The sequence below is a fragment of the Ceratosolen solmsi genome, unplaced genomic scaffold (assembly GCF_000503995.2).
Source record: "Ceratosolen solmsi marchali unplaced genomic scaffold, CerSol_1.0 scaffold56, whole genome shotgun sequence".
NCBI lineage: Eukaryota > Metazoa > Arthropoda > Insecta > Hymenoptera > Agaonidae > Ceratosolen > Ceratosolen solmsi.
The window spans coordinates 7,342,992-7,365,085 of NW_011948425.1; the positions used below are offsets into that span (position 1 = coordinate 7,342,992).

At 42.3% G+C, this 22,094-nt stretch overlaps 1 protein-coding gene across 1 annotated transcript in view; it reads left to right on the forward strand.

Moving 5' to 3' along the window:
* Positions 1-22,094, forward strand: part of knockout (Stork-head domain-containing protein knockout) — a 71,350-nt gene that overhangs the window by 12,304 nt on the left and 36,952 nt on the right. The window contains exon 2 of the mRNA XM_011500557.1: positions 16,240-16,494. Within this exon, the coding sequence (XP_011498859.1) occupies positions 16,294-16,494 (201 nt within the window). The 5' untranslated portion in view covers positions 16,240-16,293. The remainder of the gene's footprint in view (positions 1-16,239; positions 16,495-22,094) is intronic.

The window sequence follows — 22,094 nt, forward strand, 5'->3', positions numbered from 1 at the left end:
TCTCTCTCTCTCTCTCTCTCTCTCTCTCTCTCTCTCTCTCTCTCTCTCTCTCTCTCTCTCTCTCTCTCTCTCTCTCTCTCTGTCTCACTACTTCCATCGTCCCCCTCTATACGGCCCGTCCTCATCGCCCTTCGATCTCTGTCCCCGGCTCTTTTTCTCGCCCGGTCATTTCGCAAAGTTCGCCTCATTGTGCGGAACATGAAAGTACGGTAGGAAACGAATAGCGGCAAAAAAATCTGTCGGCGTCAATTGTGAGAACGGAGTGTGTGCGCGTAAGATACGACGATCGCAACAATGCTGAGCAGCAGCTCTGTATGTACGTAAATCGATAAGCGAGGAGCGCTGTTGGAAAGCATTCGGAAAACGCAGTTCGTTCTAATTTCAGTTGTACATCGTAGATGAGTAGAGACAGGAGAGAACGAGTGTGTTGATGGGAGCGGGCGGGAAGGGGCTCGAGACTCAACGGGACCATGCGGTACTAACGAGGAGTCGTAGAATCCAAGTGAATCGCGCAATTTGGGAGGGGGGCTAACGTCGGGCGCTGGTTGCTCGCTCCAACCACGTATAACCAGAAGTAGTTGTCGTAAGATTCCAGGACGCGACAGAAGCTGCCTTTGCCCGGGCATCGCTCGCTTTGCCTCGCTGCACACCGGGACTAATAATGTCCTGCCCCGGCCCCTCTCATCCTCGCTTCCATTCTTGCAATACCGGGGCACTCAATTTTTATGCTAATCAGCCTCGCCTTTATGCATTTGCTCCTTACTCAGCTAGACTACGACTAATGCACCCGGCAGTTAGTTACGTGGGAAGTCGCCACGTGTAGGTAATGCGACACATACCATGAATTATCAGGCGGACTGAACTTTACATTGTGAAACGAAAGAAAACTTGTCACCTTGCACTACTCCTCCTCCTCCTCCAATAAGCTTTTTGTCTTAAGAGCGATTAGTTATATAGCAAAGCTCTCGATGAACGCGCTACCCATGGAATTATTAGAGTCTCGCGTCTGTTTAAAAGATGGGAATTTTCCATTTTTGTAAACTCGCGGCTAACGTTCCAGCGGCTCGGCGATGCAACAATTTTCAATGTTGAATAAGTGGTTGGGAGCCGAGATTGAGAGCCCATTATAATAATGTACACATCTACATACGTGGATACGGCGCGAGTGGCATGGATTCTCGCGCTCTCGATATTTTGTTTTGCTTTCTTTGTGTGCCTGTTTGTTTTTCATTTAATGCTTGTGGAGCGAAAGCGTCGAGAGGAGAGTCGGATGTTTTTATCATCAATGTTTACAGAGTCTGCTGTTTGTAACGAATTTTTGGGTAGTTATGGGAAATTGGTTGAGATCGTGCGGAGCAGTAAGATTGAAACTACATTATGAAGTTGTGACTTTCGCGCGATTCTCGTCTGGATAATGCAAACGACAAAATCATGGATTCGTTGTAACAGTGAAAAATTGAACGCGGCGCCGTACTTTCCATTCTATCTGTAAATCAATGCGAGTAAGGTTCGGCCAATTCATCTCAGCTCAACCGCGTTCGAGTACGAAGACGATTTTTCCAGCTCTAGAAAAACATTCTAACCAATGGTTAGAGACCAACGTCGCGAATCGAGAATCGAGAACAACAATCACGATGTGATGTTTTTGCACGAGAGCTAGGCAACGTAAGGTCGGCATTACATAAATCCGTCACGGGAATAATTCTTCCGGGCCAGAGTCAAAGTTCAAAATTTTCGAGATTTCATCGATCGCACCATCAGTCAGATAAGATTGGCCTATGATGGAGTCGCGAGGGACTAGCGACCTAGTCGTTACCGAACCCCAGTCGGCAGTTACGTTCGAACAACACGTTGAGCGCGCGGCACCGCGAGGGTGGCGCCGGGGGGGGGGGCGGCCACTCGCACACCGTTTCCATTGTTGAATAAGGTAAACAATTAATCACAATGAGCGGCCGCGCAGTGAAAACGCGCTTGTAAGACACGTAGTAATTCCATTAAATTTTTTAATTCCAGTGCGCGCCGCCTGTCGATGCCTGCCCCGATAAAACAAAAGAGAATGAGACGACCATAATCGAATATTCAAAGTTTATTCAAGATAATGCGATAAGCGGCCATAATTAATCGCCGCGATTTTCTCCTGCGCAAAAAAAAAAGAAAAAACGTCCCCGTGGAAAGTCGTAAAGTATTGGACGGGGGCAGGCACGGGGCTGGCCACGAGGGGGGGATCAGCCTAAATTACGATCGAACGAGGACTTGCACTGGGGAGTGCGTATCGCATGCAATGGCAGGTTTATCTTTCGCTGGCGTTCCCGCGCACAGGTGACAGTGAGAGCGAGATTCTGCAATAGTCCGCAATGGGGATATATATATATATATATATATATATATATATATATATAGAGAGAGAGAGAGAGAGAGAGCAACGGTCGGAATTACTCACGAGAGCGGATAAGTTTCGTCCATCAGGGTCTTCTATCCTCCTCTGAGCAGATGCCACTGATTTAATATTATCCCGCGAGATCGACCACACCCGCGACGGGACGCCTCGAGCACGTGGCCCGCACATGCCACATACCACGATTCAACTTACTCTCTTGGTTGCTGCCTCCGTCTTCTCTCACCCCAACCCCTCCCATACACACGCGCGCTTCATCATCCACCCCATCCCTCTATCCATTGCTGACAGTGCCGGTGCCCTTCCCCGAGCCGCTCTTTATTTTCCGCACCGGCGTCGCTTCTTAAATCGTCTTTATCTGTCGCCGCGGATCAACTCTTCCTTTCTCCTTCCATCCTTCCGACAGCTACAGTCCCTAAAATAGACGTAAAGAAACTTTATAACCATTTTAAGATACGTACTCGCGAGTCTTTGGAAGTCACGCGCACGGCGCGGCCGTGACGCCCCGTACATGAGAACGACGGCGCAAGCGGCGCAGTAAGGGGGGCGGGGATGGTGGTGAGAGATCTCCGTTAACGACGTGGCAGGCGTTATATATTCCTCGCGCCTCGTCGGTTGGACGAAACCGCGTGTGCTACCGACAACTTTCCACCCGGACTTTTCGGGACCGTCGATATCGTCGCGGATCTAATAGTAAGAGGCGACTCGCGCCATTGGCACGACCATTACCTTCTCCTCCCTCGTTGCATTCACGCACGACTTGACGAATCTTGCTGTTAATAATTATTTTCTAACGAGACTCGTTGCTCGATGCAGAATTTGAAAAGGCCGCGGGTAATTGCTGGGATGTTGCTTACCGAGTGCGTAAAAATCCAGCAGGAGAAAGTTAGCCTTCGCTCAGCATTGCTATTATAATTAGTATTAATTGCAGTGTTGTTCGAGCCATTGCTGTTATAATTATTAATATAAAGTATATTAGCTGATAATGAGAAAATCAAGATTTCGACTATATGGAATTAAACTACTGTGTAAATCTTATTTTTAAATCATATGTTTATGTATGCTGTTTCAAATTATTGAGATACTTGATACAGATTTAATATTGCAGATATTTGTATTATATTCCCGTATTTTTGCACACAATAAAGTGTTTGACATATAGTTAATATTATTATTAATATTATTATTAATATTATTATTAATACTAACACAGATTTAACGTGAAAAGAAAAATAGTTCCTCGTATTTGGACTTATCGTACTATTTGAGTTTCTTAATATTAATCGGATCACTTTACGCAATTTTTCTGGATTTATAGGACAGGACGCTTATATCGAAAATTATTTTCTTAATATTACTGTACAAATCTAATTTTTCATTGCATTTTAATAACTGTATAGAATAAGTTTATATATATATATATATATATATATATATATATAATGTTTAGAAAAATACTTCATATTTATATAAATTTAATGTAATTTCTCAGCAGGCTGCAAATAATTATTGTTCTAATTGATTCGTTAAAAAGTCTCGGCCTTATCAGATTAACTGATATTTGTCTGGAAAGTTCTAATGGTAATAATTCATTTATTCTTCAATTTATCAGTCATAAGCTTATGACTAGACAAGCCTTCATAATTAAATACAACTTCCGACAACTTTCCGTAACTTTCTTTACCCGAAAACTGTCTAATTATTGTATTATAGAATGAAAAATACAAGAACCTTTCATTCAATAAAAATCCATCTCAACGTTTCATTTTAATATTTATCACGCCGATGTGTTTTCTCAGTCATATTATATACTTCAATGGCTATTCTTTTTTACAAACTAATTCTGTATTTTGAAATCGACTCTCCCATACGGTTCGTTACTATGCGATCAGTGCCAACTACTTACAAAAGTATTGCATAAAGCACCGTCAAATTAGCAAATTCACCTCACGTTTTACAGCAGCACTAAATAAAGTGTTTGCTGAAGTTAAATAAAGTACTAGTACCTTAATCATTGCTATCCTAATCGATATACTTTAATTAGTTCGATCAGGATTATGGTGACGATTGCGCGATGATGGCAATTACTGCTTAATAAGCATTGTGTGCTGTAATAATAAGTAGTGTGTGTAGAGAGGAGTCTGAAAGTTTGTGCAGAGTCGTTGGTTACGGGTACAATTATTTGGTAAACACTTGGCTAACTAATAATGAAAATAAAGGAAAAATGAGAAACGAAAGTCGGCGAACTCTAGAATTTATATCTTGAATTTAAAATAAAAGCAAAATCATTATAGTCGACGTAAATGGCTGAACGCGTGAAAAGAATTTGGAATTGGTTTGGAACGGTTACTTTAAGGCCTATTGAAAATCATAAAATTACTCGTCAAAAAAGGAAATCCAGTGGGACCTCCTGCGTGATTGGGCATCAGAAATGAAACGAAAATAATTATGGCTATTTCATTAGCATTTTGGGTGTTAATTTTAGTTATTTTATTTTATTATATTTTATTTTCATTTTTTTTTTATTTTTTTTGTTTTTGACGAATAACAATCTTTACTGGAAATGACACGAGAGAATTTTTTCTTAAATTAGGAGTTGCAGGTCAATGTCAGCTCGATTATTATTATTATATATTGACTGTGACATTTATCAGTTAATAATTGTAAAAATTATACAACGTAAAATAATGTAAATTCAATTGTTAATGTTGTGGAATGAATTAAATAAAAAGAGTATGTAATGTAAGTGTGTAAGTGTATGAATTGAAAAGTATAGTGTAAATGTAGATTTTGAAACTTATTTGACAACAAAAGAGGAGATTTGCGAATTTGATTATAGGAGGGACATTAATAATAGTAGAAAAGAATCGACGTATAATTAAGTGAGGTGCAAATGATTTATATTAGAAGACGTTCAAATGAATTAACGAAACTATAGATTTAAATTTATATTCACGTACTATTCCGCACTTGAGAGAAGATACGGAAATCACGTTTTTACGACAAAGTATCACTACAAAGTAAATTATCGTATGGATTAAATGAATAATTAATATGAGATTCATAAATTTTGCCAGACTCGAATCGTATATTCAAACTAAAATCCACTTATCAGAAATCACCTTTGAAGTGTTTTTCACTGGATAATGTTACACGGATATAAATTACTAATATAAGTTGCTCGTTTCTGTATTAAAAGACGATCTTACAAGAACGTGATATTAAATTATGCGTATAATATGGCGATTAACGAGTAAAATATTTTTTATTTCGCCGTTTAACTTTAACGATTAAGGAGAAAATACATTTCCATATGCAAAAGCTGAAGATGTAAGCTGTGATGTTTAAAAATCTTGCGACAATACTATGTGGTGCACATTGGCTAAATATCAATGTAATAGAAACGAACGTTAAGACTAATCATAAAGGATTTCTCGGTAAATGTATTAAATTTATTTTCATTTTGAAAATTTGCGCCAATCGTTCGCGATCGAATGGAGGGAAAAACAATTTCGTTGATACCTCTGGAACTCTTAGTCATACTTAATAATACTTTGACAATCGATTGCCCCTATTTGTTTGCGAAAAGCCCAACTGTGCTCCATAGAATTTAAAAATTCATAGGAGATACCTTCCCTGCTTATATATACACGTATGATTATACTAACGCAGATTGTTAATAGAATACATAGTTATTTCGTAAACCCGATGATTGATAAACTTGAGGCAGCGTTGCAGAAAAATGAAAAAAAAAATAAAAAGAATAAAATAAACAAACAAGAAAAGAAGTTTTTCAGGCAATCAATGAGGTTGAGCCAACATTCAGCTGGTACTTTAACTTCCAAATACCCAAGATCTCATTTTAACACAATTTTTTAGCTCTAACATTAAACAGCATGCCCTAAGGAAGAGGACTGCACGTCCCAACAAAGCCGCCTTTGAATTCTAGCCTAACCACTCTTCGCGGTTATCGCTTCTTCCCTCGACACGCTCGCGTCTAATCCTCGAGGCGCACTTACCTAACTGCGCAGATCCTAACTCGAGAGTAGCCGAGAGTAGCCTATCCTCTCCTCTCTCCTCTTCTCTCCCCTCCATCTCTCTCGTCACCCCTACATCTCTCGCCATTACCCGCCATCGCGCCTCATCCTCACCTCTTTGCACCAATGCCACTTCCGGCTGAGAGCGACATAAAAATCGGGCGTCGAGGCCCCATTCGACTCAGACCCACCGCGGCCCTCCTGCAACTCAATTTTACTATCGTAACATCGCTCGACACCACAGTTCGCAAGCACAAACGAATGATGTACAAATGTCATAAGGCTAGCCAACCTGTGTGAGTAACTCAATGGAAAATAGAATGAAAATGCAATTGCGAAGGGGGGGGGGGCTCCCTTACTACCGTACCGACATTCGAAGATATCATAAGGAGATCCGAGCGCGGTGCCATTTACAATCCCAAACATCTCGTACATCCGCCGAGGTCTCGTTAAAGATACAAGCACGTGAAGTCGTCCGGTGCTCGGCAACTGTCCTTTTGCTCTCGAGTCGGCGTTCGTTAGTAATTTGTATCGAGGCGCGATTCTGCGGTCGGTCCTAGGATACAGTTGGCCTGGTGTCCTTACGATTACACGCCCCCGAGCGCTGCCGTGGCCTCACACGCCGTGAGAAAGTCCCGATCGGGTTACCACTCTGCTACTACGCACTTTGTACGCGTCTCTCGTTCGCTCTGCCTTTTATTCTCTACCGCTTCTCTCGCACCTCCTTCCTCGCACCCGACAACCGGTCACAGTCGCAACGCCAAGGTTGAAGAAAATTTTACAAAAATTAACGAGTTTACCACGCGTTGGCTTATCGAGGAGCTCAATGGCGTTTGAGGATCGGGCGCCGTTAATGACGTCTTGGGTCAAGGTAACTGCGGGTGGTGATCGTTGTTTCGAGTGCGCTTTCAGATCGATATATCCATTGGTATTTTCTTCTCGTGAAAGCTTTTGAGAAGGCATTGAACGTCGAATCTCACAATTCAGGCGCAATGCAGTGTTCCTGGCCCAGGAAATTGCCGTCTTATTTTTCCCCCGTGTTTTCTTCTATAAGCCATTATTCGTTTTATCAAAGCGCGTACAGTGAGTGAAGGATCTATGGAAGCGCGGAATGAATGTAGCAGCAATAGCAGCGGCATCATCATCATCGTCGTCTTGGACGTCGTCATTATCATCATCACGTTGATAATAGAATCATAGAACTGCGGCACTGTAGATATTTATTTAAGCATTTCTGGTGTTGTGTACAGAGTAACATGAATATTCAGATAATGAACTGTTTAGCTTAACTATTAATATTTCGACCCTGAATGGTAATTGTGTCTGGTGTTTTTTTTTTAACGTTTTTATCTGCTTGTTTCGCCTGCCTTGTCATCGACTAGAGGCATTGTTGCCACGCACACACGCGTGCCTGGCACGATTCTCAACGACTGCCGTTATAACGAGAATTTGAATCAATTCTTTTATTCCCCGGACGAATGTGTTTTTCGGTACAAATCCTCGTCTTATCATTAAACGACATTTATTATTATTTATTTAAGCTACGGTTGCATCGATTTCCACGGGCGTTAAACACCTCTGATAGAATTGCATTCGTTCGAAAGTGTATTTGGCCGTTCGTATAAATCTTTATAAATGACACTGCCGCTATGCTTAAGATTTCCATCCGATGCAACGAATTTGTCGACATTGTGTCGTTTAATGATATGCGATATTGTTATATTAGAATGTTATCTACTCACGGAATGTGAATGTTAGAAAGTTCGGATGATCAATGATCGAGAGCCTCGGTATTATGCAGTGACAAGGAATTTAATAGTTCAAAAATTTCAGAGTAATTGTAATCGACGGTGCTTTATTTTCATTATAAATTGCTTAGATCTGTCGTGCCGATAAGAGATTTATCATACTAATAAATTCAGCCTTGCGCATATTTCTCATACAAAGAGCACTTATTTTTGTGTCGCCAAGCTCTCGCTTCATATATTACGGGCATTGGCCACGTTACTAATTTATCTGATGGAGTAGGACATTCGATGAAAGTTGCGCGCGATCGACAAACGTGATGGATGCCAACCCTCCCTCTCTCCTGTCCCCACCCGCCTCACTACCACCCCGCCGCAGAATGAAATGCTCCTACCGATTTCCTCGAATAACTTACTTACATACTGTTTTATGTTCTCAAAGGCCGGGGCTCGATCTTAAAGCTCGTGGTAGTTTAGTTAACATTTAAATTACGTAGCTCAACGCGGAAAATAGCAAGAAAATGGACGAGCTTCTACGTGTACAGGAAGACAACAGTCGAGCGATGCCGCCATAGGCTATTCGGCAAGTCCGTAAGAACTAATCTTGAGTTTTGGATTAATAGCGATACGGGAAACCGGATTGTTGCATTTTCTCGTCGACTTCTTACTCGCGAGTCTCCCAGTGAGTCTTCCGTGTGCATTTAAAGTGTACGCTTACGATCTACTAATTTATAAATCAGATGTTCGATTTGGTTACTTTTGTTCCCCGTATAATCGTTCCATACTTTCCTTTTTCATTATAATAGCATATTTCGACTTAACCACAGCTATTCACTTCCATTTGAGGGCAGTAAATTTATTGCCTCGATTTAAATAACATCTCTGTTTTACAATTTATTCATCTTTGTTGTTCAATTAATTTTTATGAATTTTACACCACCCCGTAAATTATATATATATATATATATATATATATATATATATATATATATATATGTATATATATATATGGATGGATATATAAGTCAAATTCATACTTCTATCGTATCGATTGAGACTCTTATTTATTATTTTTCACTCCTCGACATTTATAAAGTAATGTTACAGTTTACTTTTTCTGTATTTCTTTATTTATTATTTATTTATTTATTTATGTTATATTTATGTTTTATTTATTTATTAATTATTATTATTATTATTATTTTAATGGGAATCGACGAGTGATAGAAACGTAGCCTTAGGTGCTGCAGTATCGGTAGTTGTTTTTGCTAATTCATCGAGTATGCCGTTATCTAATTTGATATTGTCGAGCGGCATTTATGCCGATTTTATTCGAGAATAAATAGTACGTATTTAAGTATATGGATAAAAATAAATAGCTGCCAACAAATTAAAGAACGAAATAACGGATCATCTAGCGTCATGGAAGAATGTCAAGTGTAGGAAATTTCACGGAGCTACACATAAAAATGAAATTTTATCGTAAATTACTATAAAGACCGAATCCCACGTGGAGATCTCGTGGAGGGAAGAAAAAAGTGCACGATAAGCCAAGTTTCAGAAATAACAGTAAAGTACGCGACGTTATGGAAGCAACGTTCGTAATAATCATCAAATTGTTAAAATTAATATATGTATATACGTGCGCGCGCACGTAAACACACACAGGCACATAAAATGAGAGTATAATCTGCTAGGAAGTTGGTAGAATAATCGAATTAAAAAGAAAAAAGAGGAAGAAAAAGAAAAACTCAATAATGCCTCTATTACTTTATTCCGAGACATCGACAATTTCCGCTAATACCGAGGAATACATCACTAGGTCCCAGAGGTACCGCAATGGCAATTTTCGACGCGCATCCTCTCACCAACAACATTTACATTTGCTTCGATATTCCGTGGCTTCGCTGACTCACTCCTTTCTCGCAGCTGTGTATCCGCGATCCCTGCAACGAGAGCCCTCCACCTCCTATGAGGTGAGCATGGACTCACAGAGTTCGTAGCCGCGCGTGAAAATCAAATAATAGAAAAGCTAGACGGTACCTGGAAGATTCGCGAGAAGAAATGGATGGCACGTGTTGTGACTGAGCATGTAAAATACGTGTATCGATCTGGGGAACAAATTCAGCTGCTGTTACTTATGAGTCCGTCGGAGGCGCACGGTAAGCACGTAGCACCCAGACACGAGTACCGCAAGACAATCCCATAAAAATTGTTTGTTCGACTTAGCTAGTCTCGATAAGATCTCCCCCGCCCCCTCCTCGGCCATCTAACTCACGGGCGCGTGCCAATTTTTCATACGAATAATCATGTTAGTCGGTTTAGGATTTGTTGAAAATAAAAGCGTGCAACGACCTCCCCAATGCACGTTTCCAACTGATTTGGCGTCACCTGACGATAAGATCTAAATCTATAAAGCGGGACTCGTGTACTCGGGCGTTTCGTTAATCATCGCCGTCGACGAATGTGACTGCAGAAAAATCAGCGAATCGAAGATGCTCGCGAAAAGCGACTTGCGCGTACGAATGGAGCGGGAGGGAGTGAGGCTGGATGATTCCGGCACGGGGAGAGGGTGGAGGGGCGGCGGGAGGGGTCGGGGGGAGGAGAAAAAGTGAAATCCCGTTGAAGGGAAACGATGGCGGCGCGAGAAGAAGCGCTCACCGTCTTTGACTTGCTCGTAAGAAAATTGACTTTCCAATCCACGGCTGCCACTATAGACAGATTACATACGCCGACGTCCGATGATATCGCGAGCGCGCTCAAATGAGACAACGGAAAGTGAAAATTCCTCTCCTTTTCTCTCCGGATGCGTCAACGTCGGTCAGCGTAGCCAATTAGCCGCCCATAATCAACGCCTCCGCGCAGCCCGACCTTGACGAGAAAAACTCAGCGCCTCCGCTTTTCCTCTCGTAAGGGAGACAGAGGGTGAGGGGAACGGAACGCGGCCAAGCCTCTCAACCACCACCAACCAAGGTCCATTGTCAATGAGTCTCGATGAGGTCGCGTGCATAAAGTTTATAATAATGACGGGCGCTCGTAGTGAGTCCATTGAGGTCTCGTGGCTACGTGTTCCCAATTTCGCATTTATATTTTTACACCGACAATGACAAAATTTATCGCCCATTTGCATTATTTCGACCCTCTGCGCCGCTAACCCGATGAGCCTGACTTTCGATAAATAAGCTTCTCTTGGCTGTCGCCCGCGCGCTTGCGCACGCACCAACACACGAGTGCAAATGCACAATAACTACGAGGCTTTTCACGAATTGAGTAATGAGAAAATTGTTAAGCTCTTGTTGCGCAAGCATTCTAAAAAAGTTTGGTCGCGCGAACATAAACTAAACACACAGTCTAAAAATCGCTTCTCGCCCGCTTCTCGATAATACGTATTTAACTCGCGAGTGAAGGAGGAGAAATTTAGATTAAACTCCAACTCGGAGGAGATCGAATCCTACAATACAATACTCTTTGTTGGACCATTGCGTCAGGAATTTTCGAAAAATTATTGGCAAAAAGATTTTGCAATAAAAGATTAAAGTACATTAGCAAGGGGCATGCCGAGAAATGCCCCGCGACCCGAGATATCGCGCAACGATTGCGCGGCTCGGGCGTCGGGGCCATTGTCGATGATATTCCAGGCCGGACCGATTAAAAAGTTCTCGCCGTCGCGTATCGGTCGGTCTACACTTTGCGGCTTAAAATTTTCATGTGCTTTATTGCAGCGATAGGGGCCGCGCGCGGCGTGGCAACGACCTCATAAAGCTCGCGCAGCGGCCCGCCGAGCCCCGTAAATCAAGCCTCAACCTAAAGTGTTCCGTTTAGCGGCATTTAATAACGAGGCTGGCCCCGAAAACCTGTCGCGATAATCGACAACCTCGACCTCATCTCCGAACGCGAGTAGACGGACAATTTGGAAAACTGCCGCAGACTCGCTCACGTGACTCATTTCCACACGGCTCGACCTCGCCTCACCGACGATTAGGATAATAATCCCCGACGAGCACCTATACCTTCCGCCTTGTCCACCACCGCCAGCACCACTGCCGACGCGGCCATACGTTATTGCACGGAGGGCTCGAGGGCGTCGATTTTCAGGTTCGCGGGACCGAGTGGTGAGCACTTTGCTGCTGCGTGAAATGCGAGTTAACGAGCGGCTCCGCGTAATTGCCGACATTGTATACAAGCGCGTTTAATAAAAGCCTCCCAAAACGAATTAGCTTTTCCGTCCGCGAGCGAACAGAATCGCGATTGACATCCTTGGAGGCGAGGATTTAGTCCCACGGCGACGCTCCGACCCCGGAAAATTCACGATCGACGCCAATATCCTCCTCCTCCGTGTGTACCTCCACCTTCGCCTCTGCCTGCCTTACCCTCAGAAATCTGTGCCGCGGGCCACTCAGACCACCCAACGATTGGCCTTGATCGCGATATCGAAAACTCGCGGAGCGGCCTCGCGATTCTGCTTGTTCCCTGAAATGCCGCTTATTTATTTTCGCCACCTTCCCGACTCTGTTATTACAGCGCGTTGCGAAAATCTGCGCCCTCCCCCCACCCATTCTTCACCTCCTCCTCCTCATACACCTCATCCTCCCCCTCATCCTTCGAATGGAAACCATTACTTTCCAGCAGTTACCAGCTTCCCTGTGATAATACTCGTGGGATAGACTGGCCGATACAAAGTGGCGCGTTTAGCTTGAAAACGTGTGCTTTTTGAGAAAGTCGCTGGCTCGTTGACTTTGATACCCGCACGCGGTAAATAACTAAACGGATGAGATGCTGCTCTCGTTGCGGTGTTTCTCCTGTGCAGCCTCTGGCAAACGCGAAATCCATCTTCCGGGAACCATACAACTTCAACTTCTCGACGACACGAACATTTGCTCTCTCACTGCCGCTGCCTCTGAATAATTTTTACTCCCGTTGCTCTCTTCTCGAAGAGGCAGAGGAGGAGGGGAGCACGAATCGACATTCACTTATGGCGTATCCAATACTTGTGCCGTTTCATTTACATTGGAAAATATTATTATCGATAATCTCAAAATATATATTCGATTCGGCGATTCCTTGCAGCCTGAAGATAGGATTTTTCTTTGGACAATGTCCAAGGCCATGCGTGTACTATGTTGTTTCTCTCTATTTCTATCTTTCTCTCTCTATCTCTCTCTCTCTCTCTCTCTCTCTCTATATATATATATATATATATATATATATATAAAAGAGTCGAACCAATAGCAGGCCAAGATGCCGCATTTTGCGAACCTGTGATTAGGGTCCTGGCGAGGGGGCGGGACTGTCGGGGGCCGGTTATTATATTTTCAAAATACGCGTTTGAAAATATTTGCAAGGTCGCAAGGTAAATTGTTAAATACTGTTGTATTTTTCGAAATCGCATTAAAAAATATTCAAATAATATGATATATTATGCGTCCTCTTTATTTACTTTTGAAAACTTGCTCATAGAGCCACAGAGAAAAAATGAGAACAAAAAATACACACTTGTGCCCGTGCAACTATATATATATATATATATATATATATATATATATATGATGGCGTGTGGCTGTCGGAGAGGAAAGAAAAAAGATCAGCGAGATGAAACGGTATGATTTCACTTTCCGTCGTGAGAAAGGCGAGAAATTTTGCTATCTCCGGCAGCGAATCTATCCGCCAGCAACAAAGTTGAAGAAGGCAAAGAACGCCGATCAAGAAGCAGATGAAGTAAAAAAAGAATATAAAAAACCTGAAGAAGTAAAATAAGAAGAAGAAGTAAAACAAGAAGAACAAGAAGAAGAAGATGAAGAAGAAGAAGTAGTAGTAGAAGTAGGAGATGAATAAGACGATGATGATGAAGAAGATGAAGACGACGGCGACGACGACGACGACGACGATTACGAAAAAGGATGGAGGTTAAGGGGGTCCAGAGCCGACGGAGAAACTGGAGTGCCGCCGACTGTAGCCGCGAGGCCCGGAGCCGGGCGTTTCCGAGAAATCCGGATGGCCTTAGCCTTAGCCAAGCGCCCCCGACGAGCGCCAAATCGGGAAGACGAAGGAAGGACGGCGCGAAAGAGAAAATGGAAGAGAACGAGCGGCAATTCGATTGCCGGCGGCCGCCTACCTCCCTCTGCCGCCTACCTCCCTCTGCCGCCTACCTCCCTCTGCCGCACTCCTCCTCGCTTCACTCCCCTCGCCGTCGCGTCCCTCCTCATCCCGTTCCGACCGAACGCACGTACGTACGTACGTACGTACACACGCAGACACGGTCGTCTCACGGGGTCGCTCTCTCGGCCCCAGCTGTGGTCCGAGTGTAACGAACTATCAACGTATACGCGCGCGCACAGCTAATGCGTTGCTGCCGTCTTTGTGGATTCTGACCACCGGCCGGGAAACTGGAGAAGGAAACGCCCGAGTCACGCGACTTCCGCACGAGCTGAAAACGACGGTCGTCAGGAATTTTCTTGGCTGCGCCCATTTTTTATTGACGGATATGTATTTGTGCCGCTCGCGAAACCACGCGATTACTGCCAAATAGACGTTGTTTGCATAATAATCCGGAGGGGAATTAGTGCGGAGAAAGAGGCTCCGCTCGGCCCATTCTCCTCCGCTCGGAGAATGACGATCCTTTGGACAGAAGCCAAGGAGAAAGGATGGAAGGTAGACTCCCACCACCTTAGGGGAATAAATCAATTAGCCACTGGGTAAAAGAGGTGCTGATACAATAAAACTACGTGACATTGCCCCTACCGGGAGACTTCCACAGCCCGGGAAAAATGGAACAAGGGAGGCTGGCACTGACTGCCGGCAAGGATACTACTAATACTATTACTGTTGCTATTGCTACTGTTATTACAAGGGGAACGATGTCTATCTTTCAAGTAGCACTTCCCATAACATCTCAGGAAAATACGGCAGCTACGTTATCACGTATCATCGCCGGCTTACATTCCGTTTTATTGTGCGTGATGCAGTGCGCAAGAAGATTAATGCCGAGGAGAATGAAAACGCTGATGATTTCAACTGCGCGTTGCGAGACTCGTAACAGCCCACGCGTATGCGCGAAAAATTGGAGTTGAGCGATGAGCGAAAGAGCGCCCATCCTACTCTAGCAACCCGTGGCAATTATCGTTGGCGCATCCCGACTCCCATACCTTTTTACATCCACTTCTTTTGCTTTTATTTTTTCTTTTTGGCTTTTCAATGAATAGGAGGATTCGTGCACGGAGCGTACACCCCAGCAGGCAAAGCGCAATTTAACTGGCGCCCCACTTAAGTGGTTATGTGACTTCATAAGCCGCGAACGTTTTTTATCGCAAACTTTCAAAGCGCGAAATTACAAATGAAATTGAGGAGACAAGACGTTTTCAGCGATGTTAATATCTCGCTATGCTAATGGCCAATGCCGTCCCAACTAAATGAATAAATAAATTACATAAATTTCTTTAATGTATAACATTTTGTTTATCGTTTTTTTTTTGTTTTTTTTTTTGCTTTCATTTTTCTTTCTTCTTTTGACACGCTGCACGTAAACGGGTCCTCGGGCGTCTTCGAACACGTAAATAGAAATCTATCTCGTCATTCCTCGATGCTTTTTAACATTTAAACGATCCAATCTCTCGTTGCATAATACAACCGATCCAGTATTTTTATGTTGATTTGAAATCCGATCTCCATGTCCATTAATAACAAGCTCATTCGGAGCATCTTGATTAAAAATCTGGTTAAAAAGATGGCCATAAAAATTGACTACGCCGTTTAGCCGGTCAGCGACGGCATATTTTACATTATTTAAATTTCGCCGGACAAGGCGATAGACAATATTGACTGTCCAAGTTTTACGTACCCCCCCCCCAAGTCCCAGCACAATAATCAAGTAAAATATGTATATAAAAAGGTTGGAGCAGAACTGGCGAGCTATATTAATTCGTAAGCTAAATTTAATTGATTGTCGAGCTAGAGGGAGAGGGATTAGGAATTGGGGATTGGTGCGTGTAAGCCTCTCCGCCGCGTCGAGGAGCAAGCGACATCCTTAACATAACTAAACAGCGGTGCTCTTAATGTTTGATTGCAGGTATCGCGATGCCACCGCCCCATAATCGAAGCTAGTGCGGAATTCCCGGGCGCGATGTCCTCGATCATGGACGAGGGTACGGGGCCCGGTGGCCCGGGCCCCTCCCGGTGTCTCCTCATCCTCCAGAGGTCCCTGGCCATTCAGCTAACGAGGGGCCCACCCCCGCACATCCTCAACTCCGCCCAGCACGACACCTGCAAGGAGCATCCTGCTGACGAGCTGTGGATGTTCGACAAGGGCTACAACCTCTTTCAGGTGAGTGAGGCTGCGCGTCGACGATCGAGCCGCTCTAACGGCACTTTACGCAACTTTGTACAACGTCAAATTGCACCTATCACTTTACGAGTATCTAAATTCAATGAAGCTCTAAGTGAGCGGCAATTGGATAGGCGATATTTTATTTACGGTCGTATAATGGGGTTCCGTTAATTCCGTGATGTGCCTTCGGCCGCGCTTTTATATTTTTTGCTTTTTGTTTTTGTTGCTTCTTTGGCCGAAAACTTCAGTCACTTGGGGCAGAATTAGAATTACAGGACAGGAAGCTGCGGGAATTGGAAATTGTCGACGAGATAACGATGACAATTAGCTATTCGTTTCTCGTTTTATGGCTATCGTAGTAATGTTTTTAGTGCCAAGTAAGAACAGTATTGATTCGCATTGGAAGACATTTAGCATCGTAATGTAAATGCAAAGGGTGTAATTAATTTGATCTAGTTAAATTTTTGAGTCGGTAAATCACTTTGCTGAATCTATAAATACCGTATTTGCTGCATCAGCAGAGATGAAGTTCGCTAGGAGAATTTTAGCGAGTTCGGCAAAAAAAATATGTGCCGAGTCAGCGTATCCATTGTTTAAAGCGGCATCGTCTAACTGCTGTTTAAATTTTTGGTTAAGTGAACAAAGGATTGACTAGGAGGAGTTATCAGTTTTTGGCATCTAAATTACGCAAATGACTATAACGCTGCTAAAGTTGGAGGGACAATAACGAGCGCAATCACTTTAGCAGAGTCATGCCTTATTTTTCTTTTTCTTGCTTTTTTCCCCCTTTGTTTTTTTTTTTTTTTTTTGTTCGTTTCGATGATTCTAAGCACATCGATATTCACCGTTTTTTCCGGCATTTTATTCTTTCTTCCTTACGCTTTTTCATATATAAGGCCATATCATTGTAGAAACGTACCATGCATCCATAAAAACACATATGGATGCTATTTTCCAGTTGTTCCGAGCAATCATTATCTTCTTCGTCTTCTTTTTTTTTCACTACGCCCGCTAGTACATTTATATATGAGTTTGCATGTCTAGTTGTGGGTGCGTGCTCGTAGTTTCATGTGACTTTGCTTTAACGGAAATAATCCTTGTATCTTAAGAGCAGCAATCTTAAGTAAGCCTTGAAAAGAAAGCCACTTTACTAATTATTTCTCCTAATATGAATAATTTCTTTTTGAGTACTTGCCGTCTGTCGATAAGAATCGAGTTGCCACTTGTAAGACTATGTAATCCGAGCCATTACCATTTAATAATTTAATGTTGAAAGGAATTATTATTAATATTTTATTTTATTTTATTTTATTTATTTATTTATTTATTTTATTTTATTTTTTTTGAAAAATAATTTACATGGTTCGACATTCGAATTTATTTATTTATTTATTTATTTATTTTATTTTATTTTTTTTGAAAAATAATTTACATGGTTCGACATTCGATATCCTAATGTCTTCTTCCGTTTAATATTTTTCTTAAATTAATTCCGCGCTTGCAACGAAATTTTCTAATACATGGCTATATGTATTTATGTAACAGTTATATACTCGTCGATCATTAATCCTGTCAAACAAAAATCTTATTGATATCTTGTTCCCTTAACATAAACATCGTAAAGATTAACATAATGATCAAATCATTGACACTTATTATAACAGCCAATATTTTTCCAACATTATTTTTCCAATATTTCCATACGGAAGAATCGCGACCACAATTAGCCCAAGCCTACTTTATTTAGAATTTTCTTTTTAACTCGGCAATTCTTATATTATACGAATTGTTAAAGTACATTTTATGACGGTGCGCAATCTTGTGAAAGTACTTTTGTACGTGGATGGGAAAGAAAAATATCAAGTAGACAGTAAAAATCATTATATCCTGTAGCAGTCGAATAAGGGGCGAAATAAAGCTGTTTTTATCACGATCATCGCCTAAATAAATATACACAATCCTACATGTTTAATACGAGCGCCCTTTAGTTCGAGCGTGATATAAGTAAAAATTTTCAAATTAATAGCTATAATTAATTAGAGATGTATTTCATTAAAGCTTATTGAAAAAGCGTCTAAAAAGCGAGAGTTAATCGACGATGAAGAATAAGCATCGATTTTACGAAATATCATAAATACATGATCGACGATATTGTAAATGAATCATCGATAAATGAAATAAATATTAATAAATAATTATCTCAAATAATTACGTTCAATAATTTATATTGTGTTGTTTATGAAGCGTGCGATTAATATTCGAGAAATTTGTGGAGGCCATGTCGGAATAATGCAAACACAATACGTAATCAATGTATCCTGTATTAGAAAGAAAATCGTGTGCATCTGGCATTGAGGCTAAGACTACAAGTAATTCGACAATGTTCCAACTTACATATTCGCTTAGCAATCCTAAAATTATATTGCAATTGCATTCTACACCAAGGTTCGCAGCAATATCGGCTCTCCCACAAACTCGTATTTGTGCCTTGTCTTGCCTCAATTATCTATAAATGCCTATAATATTAAATTCAAAGTAGACGTTCACTTTATTTCTACTTGTATACAATTGAAACATTAATAATTCCGAATTCGTATAGTCCTGCATAAAGATTTATTTTATCTCTTAGGAAATTCTCTTTGAACGTAACTCAATTGCAAACTCATCAACTTTGAACGACTGTATTTATTAACTCGGTGAAATTAATTATTTTATATGTGAAAATAAGAATGGAGAATAAGTAATGTTGATTAATCCTCACCTATTTTGTCGCATTGAGAATCAGCAACGGAGATACGGCATTCAGTTTAAAATAAAATCAATGATAAATAGTTTAAGAACCAAGGAGAATGAGCTCTCATTGCATTATCGTAATTTATTAAGACTATACAGTCTATTTATAAATTAAAATTGAGCGTTTTACAAAATTTTGCTCCTTATGTAAAAGATGAAATACAGAGATCACGAAGATGAGGGCAAAATGAGATTTAGTGATTGTGTTAAAAGTGCTTTGTCTCTCTTTAGCCAAAGAACAAGATAATATAAGAAATGTTCACGATTGGAAAGTATTTGCGATGGAAATTGAGAGAAAAATGTAAATAAACGAGAAATTTGTAACTCACTACCTTCCAATCAATATCCTTTTTATGAAATTAAAAACGATTTTGCTAAGAGAATACACAGAGACGCTGTTAACAGCTATAGTTTTTACTCTCGTACGTTTTAATCTTTATTACGATTTGTGAAGACAGAGTTCGACTGGCCTCAAATTTACGTCTCGTGAGGCGCACATTATTACAAATTAACGGTCAAGGTAAAAAGATTTGGAATACGCGTATACTATCGTATATTTATCGGTAATAATATTTATTTCCAGCATAAATTTTGAATAATTATAGGAGGAAGGAAAGACGCTTTGAGACTGCTGAGCCCATTACTTCGACCCGATTCGCTCCGCGCCACAGATTTAAATCAGTGAATAGTCACCGAGTTACAGTTAAAGACATGTGGCTCGCGCCGATTCCGATTAAGTGAGTGTTACATACATTTGCAGTGCGCTGTAAAGAAGCTGTTTGCATTCATTAACAGTTAACGATATTCAATAACTGTTAATAAATAATCTTAACACAGTTATCGAACAATCTCCCCGGGGTAACGAGTATCCGCAGTACAATACATTGCCCTCTGCCACTTCACTCGCTCACTCTCTCTCTCTCTTTCTCTCTCTCTCTCTCTCTTTGTCTCTCTCTCTCTCTCTCTCTCTTTCTCTCTGATTATCTTACCCTCCCCCTCCCAATCTTTCTTAAACATCGTGCCAAATGTTTTAGTCGTAGTGGCGTCGGCCTCTTGGCACGAGCCGATCACCAATCTCGCGCAATTTATTACCTCCTTCCAACTGCCAGTGGATATCAATGGATTGCACTCGCACATGGAACAATTCACTTGCGTAAATACCTTTGTGGCTTTAAAATGCCTATGCATCAATGCGACTCGAGCCAAAAAACGGTCCTCCGCACGGGAGTTACGTGTCACTGGGTGCTGGCCGTAGCCCGAGACCCGTTAAACCGCAGCCTTCGCTGATTAGTCGTACCGTTATGCCGACGGCGGCGGCTCGCACGAATACAATAAATTACCCGCGCTTACCCAAGGTAAACTCGTTCGACATTAATGCGTCGCGATCCCGCCCCTCTCCCAAACCCACTCCCCACACTCGCCCCCAACAAACACTCGTCGTACACTCCCTCCCTTAGCATCTTAGAGTCGAAACCCTCGGCGCTGGCTTTCCGCGGCCACGAAAAGTTCATAATAAAGTAGAACGCGGATTTATCGGAGGTGGCTCGAGAGCCCTTCGTGGCCCACACTCGATCCTTTATTCCACGCTGATACGCTGGAACGTCGAATAATAGAGCGCTACGACGATCGATCGGTCTCCCGCCGAAAATTACGAGAGACACTCACGTTAACCCGATTATACGAAAGCTCCGTCACTCATCGCGGCCACATAAATCAATAACGAAATCTAGCTCGGAGGCTGGCTGTCGACTCTGCATTATGCTTATGATAAATAAGACAATTAGACGGGGAGGGGGACATAGTCTAGTCGCTATATACGCCCGAATGAATAAACGCGAGCCTTGGAATAGGCGTACACCTTGAGCGCACGCACGCGCGCGCACACCTACAATCTCGTGCGCTCATGAATGTATAAAATCTAGTTTTACGTTTAAGAGTCGGCTGGCGCTGTATATTTGCTGCTGTAACGGCGATAATCTCGCATTGCCAACTTACCTGGAAATTACAGTCGCGAGGTAGCGCGCGAATTCAGCGAAAAAACAATAACGGCTACTTAATAATCCAATGGCTCGTTAATCGTGCGATTCTGCGCCGTCAGTTGGAGTGCTCGATGAGCGAATAAACTGTAAGAGAAAAGAAAAACTGAAGACGTGGACGCGTTTGCCAATACAATTAAGCTGCGCTTTTTGCTAGTGTGGCCTTAGTCACAAGTCAAGATAATTAAATGATGAGAAGAAGAAAAAATGATTGGTTTATTAGCATAATTATCGCTCTATTCACCGCAGGACGATTGTGACTCGTGCAAAGTGAAGCAGCGTTCGGTCCCACTCGTCGACTCGTGCCATTCCAACGCATTGCGGAGGTAATGCGCCAACAATAATCGGAACGATTCAACCTCCTCGACACACCAACAAAATATCAGGGGAATCGAGCGACCGTATGCTCGCACGAAGATGCGCTAGAGGAATAAGATACGCGGCAACGCGAATACTACGAGAATCAATAGTGCAGGGAAGAAGCCTCGAGACGTGATGAGAGCGAGGGGGAGGCTGAGAAGACAGAGACTGACACGGTGTCTGCGTGTTACGTGTGTGTGTGTGTGTGTGTGTGTGTGTGTGTGTGTGAGAGAGAGAGAGAGAGAGAGAGAAGGAGTCGAGTAAAACGGTCTAGCCAATACTCCGTCTCTATCGGCATCGGCGGTGGGGGTTGGGGAAAAAGTCGAGGCTCGAACGAAGGGGTGCGCACCGCCAGCCTGTCTCTCGCCGACAATCAGATTGTACCGTTCGCCGCTTGGCTCGTTCGAT